The sequence below is a fragment of the Gymnodraco acuticeps genome, unplaced genomic scaffold, assembly GCF_902827175.1.
Source record: "Gymnodraco acuticeps unplaced genomic scaffold, fGymAcu1.1, whole genome shotgun sequence".
In the NCBI taxonomy this organism is placed as follows: domain Eukaryota; kingdom Metazoa; phylum Chordata; class Actinopteri; order Perciformes; family Bathydraconidae; genus Gymnodraco; species Gymnodraco acuticeps.
The window spans coordinates 626,342-635,000 of NW_022992287.1; the positions used below are offsets into that span (position 1 = coordinate 626,342).

The 8,659-nt window shown below is 38.7% G+C and overlaps 1 protein-coding gene across 1 annotated transcript; it reads left to right on the top strand.

Annotated features, from left to right (window-relative positions):
- On the top strand, window positions 1–7,042 carry cd22 (cd22 molecule). Its single transcript, XM_034207680.1, has 9 exons — window positions 1–136; window positions 626–793; window positions 1,231–1,361; window positions 1,625–1,701; window positions 1,800–2,002; window positions 3,179–3,442; window positions 4,200–4,511; window positions 5,283–5,385; window positions 5,699–7,042. The coding sequence occupies exons 2-9, from the start codon at window positions 745–747 to the stop codon at window positions 5,760–5,762; spliced, it is 1,203 nt and encodes a 400-aa protein (XP_034063571.1). The 5' UTR covers window positions 1–136; window positions 626–744; the 3' UTR covers window positions 5,763–7,042.
- Window positions 7,043–8,659: the final 1,617 nt, after the last annotated feature.

The following is an 8,659-nucleotide window of genomic DNA, read 5'->3' on the forward strand; positions in this document are numbered from 1 at the left end:
TAATGAAAGTTTATCGCATCTTTGTCTGCGGGTTCTTGTGTGGTCGTCCTGTGAGCGGTCAGCTGCGCAGAGGAGAGGGGCACCAGTGACGTCACGGTGCATTTCTGAGTGGACCCAGATTGCTGACCTGCTGCAGGTGAACACACTGTGCGAATTATCCCGTGTCGTTGTGTGTTCTATAATAGAATAGAATAGAACACACAACGAAACGGGATAATAACTTAATGGGGGCCAGGTTTAGTGTAAAGATGTACCTTAAAACGGTGGATAGCGTGGACAAAATTAAGAGATCAATCAAAATGTTTCTTACATCTCAATCTCTACATGTATGGCAGCCATTCAATTCCAGTGTCTGTTGAACTCCAACAAAGAGAAATTAATTACATTAATTGATCACTAAATGTGCATCAGTAACATTATCTATTATCCAAAAATAATTGCCATTCTGCATAACGAGTACTGTAGTTTTTGTACTAATTTTCAATCCAAAACTTTTGTATTTACATTTTTAAATGTAGGATATTTACTTGTAATAAAGTATTTATAGCCTTTAATCCCAGTTCCCTGTTGCAGAGAAAATAAAAAGGAAGTTGGACAATCCGACCCATAATTCTTTGCTCTACAGGAAGCAAGCACATCACCAAAAAGCAGAGGAGGGCAGACAGTTGAAGCCAAAGGAGAAGAAAGGGCAGGTGTCTGAGGGTGGAAAATCAGGGGACCAAAACAAAACAGCTGGAATAGAAGATGGGTGGACGAGTGAGCTGCTGGCTGCTGCTCACACTGTCTCTGAAAGGTAAAATACATATTTAAACTAAAGTTTTGGCTTGACATGCATATAGCGAAATTAATGCAGCTTATAAATCATAAAACTGATGTCACAACTGCTTGAAGATGGTTTCAGTGGCACCAGAGCTGCATGCATATTATATCTAATCTATATACTAGTTCCAATAAAAAAAATATTTGTACATTTCACCCTGTGGCTTATTTTTGTATTGTTTTATTCTTATATTATTGACCAAAACACAGTGTTGTACATTGCAGCAAAACTTGTAATGCAGGTACACTCAGATACGTCAGTTAATTTGATCTGTATATCTGGATCATCTTAGGTAAATAATGTTGAAGAAAAATACAGTAACTTGCGTAAATGTTAGACCCTTGTCATGTAACTTAGTGGTTATGATATAAAAACCTGTTATAATGTATAATCTATATCTTCCCCCTCAGGTGTTCTTGCAGGTGATTGGTCAGTTAGTCTTCCCTCCAATCCTATTTCTGCTGTGATTGGTTCCTCTGTGGTTCTCCCTTGTTCCTATGACTTCCCTTCTTCTGAGGCTGAGGGACGGCTCTCTGCTCAGGTATAAAGAAGGCTTTGTTAGCAGTTGCAACGTATCCTGTTTCTTCAGCAGGAAGTCTTTCTTTGCAAGGCTCTTAAATGTGCAGCTGCAGGGGTTTGATCAAGAATAATTTAAATAAACTAACTTATTTTACTACAATTGATGGAAGGATTTAAACATCGAGCATCAGGTTAACATAAGCATAATTATGTGGTATTAAATGGCGCTTTAGCCCTTGTTCAAAAGCTCCTTCAATAGAAACTCTGTCTAATCATCTCAATTAGGGTGGAGGAGGAGGAGGAGAGTACAACGTTTCGTCTGAGATCTGGTGTCTCGAAGACAGTCGCTGTATCACATCAAGGTCTTGTTGAAGATGCACAAAAACATCCGCAAAAATGTCTGCAAGAACTTATAGAAGAGGATTAAACCAAACTAAATAAATCTGTCTATCTGTCTCAGATATGTCTTCCACAGTGCCGGTATATTCCTACATCCATCCTACCAGAACAGGGTGGAGTACCCACAACCAGGAACCAAAAACTGTTCTCTGAGGATTTCTGACCTGAGGAAGTCAGACAGTGGAGCGTATGTGTTTTACCTCATCACCAGCCACCCCACTCAGAAGATGCCAGAGCAGAAAGGAGTACAGCTCCTAGTGGCAGGTGGGAATATTTCATTCACAACTAATGCCACAACTCATCACCAACAGTAATACTATAATCCACAAAATGATCTTCATCCTTCATTATCGATGCATAGCTCATCATTTGTTGTTTGAGTTGCAAAGGATTTAAGAAAAAATAAATGTTGTACTTTGCGAATTGGTTGACTTTAATATTTGGATGACATGTGTTGATGTTTAATCACCATCGCGTGGAGAAGGAAACACTTCCTTTTTGCAACTCTGTCTGCTATTTATGTGAAGGAGAACTGAAACTGACCAGAAGCCTTAATAATGCTTGTGTTTCAAGACAGTCTTAATTCCGTACCCAAATGATCAAAGTCCCACACAGCCACACAGCCCAGAGACTCACTGGAAACATGTATTTGCTGAACTCCTAAAGCAAGGTATTAGAGCCTGTTGAAAAGCAACTTCATTGTGTTTGTGTGAGGTAAATCATGCAATATTCTTAAGAAATGATGGACCAACGTCTGTGTCAAGTCACTCTCTTGTTTTGTTGGTATAATGCAGTAATAATTACCAGTGAAAAGTTGAAAAGTTAAAGATTTTCAACTTTTCAACTATTAAGTTCAACTTGCACCATGAACAAATGAACAAAAACAAAGGTTTGTTGTTTGGTCATGAACAGTTGAACCACTGGTTGGAGGAACAAAACAAGCATCAATGGTGAAGCATGCAACACCTTTGAAATGAATAGAGGCTTGTGAAAAACAACCTGGAGGCAGGAGTTTACTGTTTTAAGGTCAGCTAGTCCACACAGAGGTCACATTCTCTATATTTATTCTGCTTAAAATAAAGAGATCTGAAATTAGTTTTATTTTTTAACTATCTTATTTTGAAACATTACACATTAAATATGGATCATTAATTAATAAGGATTTACATTTTATTCCCACCTTTTAAACTTCAAGGTAGAGTAGATGCACAAATAGAACAGTTAAAGGTTTTATGTTCCACAGGGAAAATATATATAAAACAATAGACTAAACATGTTTTTAATGTGTCATATGGCAGGTTAGTGGACCTTTACCTCAGTATTTCTAAAATCCTGGCCAAAGCCCTGAACAGAGATCATCATACAGTTATTTTTCACAAATCACTTAAGTTCGTTTTATTCTTGAATATGAGACAACTTAATACACCTCGTTTTCTCCAGACTCCTCCAGTGCAGTCACGGTGTCAGCGAGTCCCTCCAGTGACATCACAGAAGGCGTGGCCCTGCGTCTGGCCTGTGGCAGCCCTGCGGCCAGTCCCCAGGCCCTCTTCAGATGGTACAAGAGCACAAGCAGCACCCCGAGACACACTGGACAGGTGTGGGACATCAGTGAGGTGACACCTGGAGACTCTGGCAGCTACTACTGTCAGATACAGACTGGAGATAAAGAGCAGAACTCAACAATGCTGCCTATTGATGTAGAATGTAAGTGAAGGTGTATTCCCATTTAAATTGATATTTCTATTATGAACCAACAAACAATATGTAGTTTTACGCAACTATGCGTCTCTCATCAAAACAACAACAAAAGACAGTTTGGTGATATGGAGAAGTAGCATGGGATTATGAGAGTTGTTGTCTTCTCCACCATTGCAGTCAGCTATCTCTGATTGGGCTTTCACCATTGTTCGTTGTTCAGTAGGCTTTAACAGGTAGCCAAATTATCCACAGAGGTTTTTGCAGGGTTGCCACTAAACGTTTGCTGAGCTTGTTTTTATGTAGAGTTGAGATCCAGGTGTTAGGCTGGTATTTATCGGGTGCCAAATTATCTGCCGACTTCTCCTCCTCTCTTAAACAAACTGACCCAGTGATTTAAACTGAGAAAAAACAAAGAGAGAAGCAGTTAAACATTAAAAAACAATCCCTCAGCTTTTTTTCTCATGAAGATCTAGACGTTTAATGTATTTGGATCATTCCTTTGATTACAGTTAAGAATTTCTATAGGTTTGAAGATTGTTGAAAACATTTGGGATAGTATCCACTCAACAGAATATATAGGTCCAGACATGTAATATCTTACATAATGTATATTTTCACTGAGAAATTCTACATAAAGAAACATCACTGTATATTTTTTTCTCGATTTATTTTAATGAATATATTATTAGTACTAAGTGTCTTCACAGAATCCCATATGATTTGAAACAGGGTGTAACTGACTTTTCATCTCCATCCTGTCCAGACTCTCCTCGCAACACAGCGGTCTCAGTCTCTCCTGCTGCAGAGCTACAGAACGGGCTTCCTGTGACTCTGACCTGCAGCAGCGATGCTAACCCTCCTGTCCACACATACACCTGGTACCAGGGGGCAGCATGTCTTCTGGCAGCCGACAAAAGCTTTAATCGAGGCAGAAAATCTCCGGCTACACCTACAGGACGAGGCCCGACACTCAGCAGTGCCAACATCTCCGCTGAAGAATATGGGCTGCACTGCTGCGAGGCTCGGAACAGACATGGATCACAGACTGAGAGTGTGAAACTCACAGATCCAGAAGGTGGGTCAATACGTAGCCTGCCAGTTTTTTGTGGAACCAAGTTCAGCAGGACATAGGCCCAAAATAACACCTCATCTAATATTCAACAACAAACGAACAAAACATAGAAAATAAATTGATATTTCTAAAAAGGAGTCAGTGCTTACATAACAAGAGGTGACTGATTCGTCATTTTGCATACCATAACCTATGACAATCACAAAAAAGGACCTTTATCACCCTCATTAAGGTACAATTATAATTGGTTGGCCACTGATCCATTTCAGCAGCAACAGTTGTGTCGGTTCTTATGTAAAACAAGGAGAAAAGTGATAATTAAAGGAACCCATTCTTCCACCAGAGCACCAAACACTTATTAAGGTATCATTTTCAAACTACATATATCTTCTCTACCTTTGAGATGCATAAAAAAAAAGTATGACTTACCATGTAAATATTTAGTTTGAATACTGGGTCTATTTTGCATTTTATCCAGTACAAATAAACACTATATATATAGCTTTGCTGCCATGAAGCTCAGCCTTATGAAATACCTTTACACTGTAGGTCCATCAGCACCAGGATGTTTTTTTTTTGTTTTTGTTTTTTGTTTGTTGTTGTTTTGTTTGTATACCCCCCCTCCCAAATGTAAAGCGTCTTTGGGTCCAGAAAAGCGCTATATAAAATTAATATATTATTATTATTATTAAGGTCTAGCTATTAACATGTATAAAATAATTCTGCCAGAGACCGTTTTATATGACTCTAATGGTTTTTGTCTGTCCACCCCAGCAACGGACCCATCCGAGTCTTCAGGAAAGAGATTGCTGATTATTGGAGTGACTGTCTGTGTTATCCTGGCTTTAGTTGCCATAGTGGCCTTTCTCTTGTCAAGGTGAGTTATTTACTCCCCTTATAGATGATCAGTGATTTTTTTAATAACTATCATTTGATTTTACATTTAGACAGATGCATCTTCCACAGTCTGCATGCAGAGTCTGTTGCTTGAATTATTCCAATAATCAAATCTAGATGTGAATATAGCGTGTATTTAAAAGGTTGATGTCTGCAGTAGTGTGACTATCAGCCCAATATCACCAATGTCTGTGTTACATACGTGTTGTTTATTTTAATTTTAGATAGATACCATTAAATTAGTATTGTAAATGTTAATGTTTTTTTAATAAATGTTTTGTCTATCCTTTCAGGAGACAGAAGTCATCAAGACATCAGTCGTATGTCCTCACAGAGACATCTCCTCCAGCACCTTGAGGCTTCTTTCAGCACAAATACGAGAACGCTTTTTTTCTGGATTTTCTGGAGTTGACTTTTGCTTTAAGAGAATACTCAAGCAAAAGAATAACTATGTAAATAGATTTACTCTTTTGGCTCTTATCTGTTCATTTGTTTACATAAGCTTAAAGGTGGGGTAGGTAGGCCTAATTGACTTCAGAAACACTTTTTGTTATATTCCATGGAATGCTCTTAACATCCCGATAGCAATGAATATCTTAAGTGCTTTGACAATAAATACATAAAACAATATCATCTGTGGAAGCCGTAGTACTGTAAAAAGCACGACCAATCATCTGAGCCGGCCCGGCTAAAGTAACTGGATGGCCTACCTGCCTGTCAGCCTTCCATCTGTGCACAACCTTATCTCGTGCCCTCATTGGTCATGTGAACATTCATGTCATGTGTGTTGGAGGAGGAGCTCTGTAAGGAAGTCTGAAGGAAGGGGCAGATTTATTTCGGCTGCATACTTTCCAATTATTGCGCACTGGAGCTGTTTTCTCCATTCTTACCTACCCTACCTTTAACTGTTATTGTGCTTTTGGATTAGTTTAATGCTGCTGTCAGGATATAACATAGTGATAAAATATACAAATGTATTTATTATCACCCAATTTCCTTTTTTCTACTGCACTTAAACAACACGCAGAGTGCACCCAGTACGGCAGTGTCCAGAAAACAGCTGTTGCTCAAAGCCTATTAGTGATGATGCAGAGCAAGAAGATGATGACAGAAAATACATTCATAATGATCCAATTAAAAGCTGTTAGCTGTAAGCTCTGGGTCACATTTGTGTGTTCTTGAGTAAACGCTGCAGAGTGATAAGGCTCTAACAGATACTGACCAGAGCCTGAGGATGAAAACCAGGAGGACAGTGACTCTGAAACCCGGACATCCATTTACAAATTGTACTTGGATATCAACTCTTCATCTTGTTCATCTATTTTTAGAAAAAAAACGTAATGTTTATGATATTGAAGTGCGATGAGCTAAGATATGCTGATTGAGTGACCAAATATTTAAAGAGACAGTTTCATGTCAGTTCATGTGTTGTTTTCTTTGGTTGTATGCTTGTATTTATTATTCACTTTCAAAGCGATAGCTCACCACAAAATCAAAAACACATATTTTTCTTGTTACATACATAACATACATGTTGCTATTTAAAGGGGCCCTATTGTGCTTTTTGGGTTTGTCCCTTTCCTGTAGTGTGTTATTGTTGTGTCTCGTCAAATGTGTTAGTTATGTTCATGTATTTTGTCTGTCATTTCCTGTTTTATTTTGTACCTACCTCTTGTCTTTCATTTCAGGCCCTGTTTCTTCCTCCCCGTGTGTGTTTTTCCCACCATCATCAGTGTCTGCCCTGCCCCTGATTGTTTCCACCTGTTCCCACTCACCTCATGTTTAAATAGTCCTGTCTCCCCCTGTCCTGTGTCAGTTCGTCTTGTTTGTTTCTCAGAATGGTCGTGTTGTGTCGTGCCATACCTCAGCTCAGAAAGGATCGCTTTCACTCATGTCAGGTTTTGTTTCTTTGGTTAATTGTGTAGGCTTAAGTTTTTCTCAAGTTTTCTTTTTGTTATGCCTAGTTTTTTCCTCCTTGTGAGTGCTTTTTGTTTATTCCAGTACCTACTCTGTTAAGAGGGATTACCTGATCTGTGAAATTAAAATTAAAACATTTTACATTCAAGACTTTGTCTTTGGGTCGTGCATTTGGGTTCATCATGTTTGTGTCGAGATCCTGACAGTTATATAGGTTTGAGTGCATGTAAATGGTCTGCAAAGGCTAAAACCCCAAAGTTCACATCAGAAGGACCCCTTTGTTTAGTTCCGGGACATAATTACATCACTATGTAACACTCACGCTTCTATTGGCTCGCGCTCAAACACATTGTATGTGATAGGGTAAGGGGCAGAACATCTCTAAGCGGTTGACCAGTCACAACAGAGCTAGCCGGCTAACCAGTCAGAGCACACTTGGCTCTGATTTCAGACGGAGGGTGAAAAGCATCTTAACATGTCACTGTAGAAGCACTAAATAAATAAAATAACCTTACAAATTTGCATTATAGGGCCCATTGAACAATCTAGATTAGTTTGAGTTGCAGAGTAATAGAGTAATGGAGATATCTGCCATAAAGATGACTGCCTTCACTTGAATATAAAGGAACTAAATGGCGCTGGCTCTTGAAATGTGCTTTAGGCACCACTAGGCAAATGTCATCTAGTTCTGTTACATACAAAAGCAGCAGCAGATGTCTCCAAATAAAAATGTCCATACTACTGCACAAACTATACTGGAGTGGAGCACACATCAAATGGGATGATAAGAATGTAAAGTAAATAACTGTGAAACCACAGAAGGATATTGCTTGTGTTGTTATGTAACATCCTTTATCTTGCAACAGTTCATGTACTGCATGCTGCTTTGTTGCTTTCTTTCTCAAACATATTACTTAACCCTCTTCCGTGGCCATTTTTTTCCTTTTCTCCATCAAATCAAAAGCTTAAAATACAATGGTGACCTCTCAAACTCACTCAAGTTTCAATCAATGAAATGTTTATCATTATGATATCTCAGTCTTACACAGTGTTCTGCATAGTTATTTAGAATTGTGGCCACATCAGTCTGCCATTATTTGATCCTGACTGAAATATCTCAAAAGCTACTGACAAAATGTATCTGGACAGAAAATCAAGGCCCCCAGATGATCGATTCTAGAGGCTTTGGTTAGCCCATGACTTCATCTTGCCTATAGTATTTCTTCAAAAATATCACCATCAAAGACTACTACTTTTGTTACAGCAAAAGACAACATGCTTTCCATCAGATTTGTGCACACCATTTCAAAAATACTAATATGGTACACTTGCCAAAC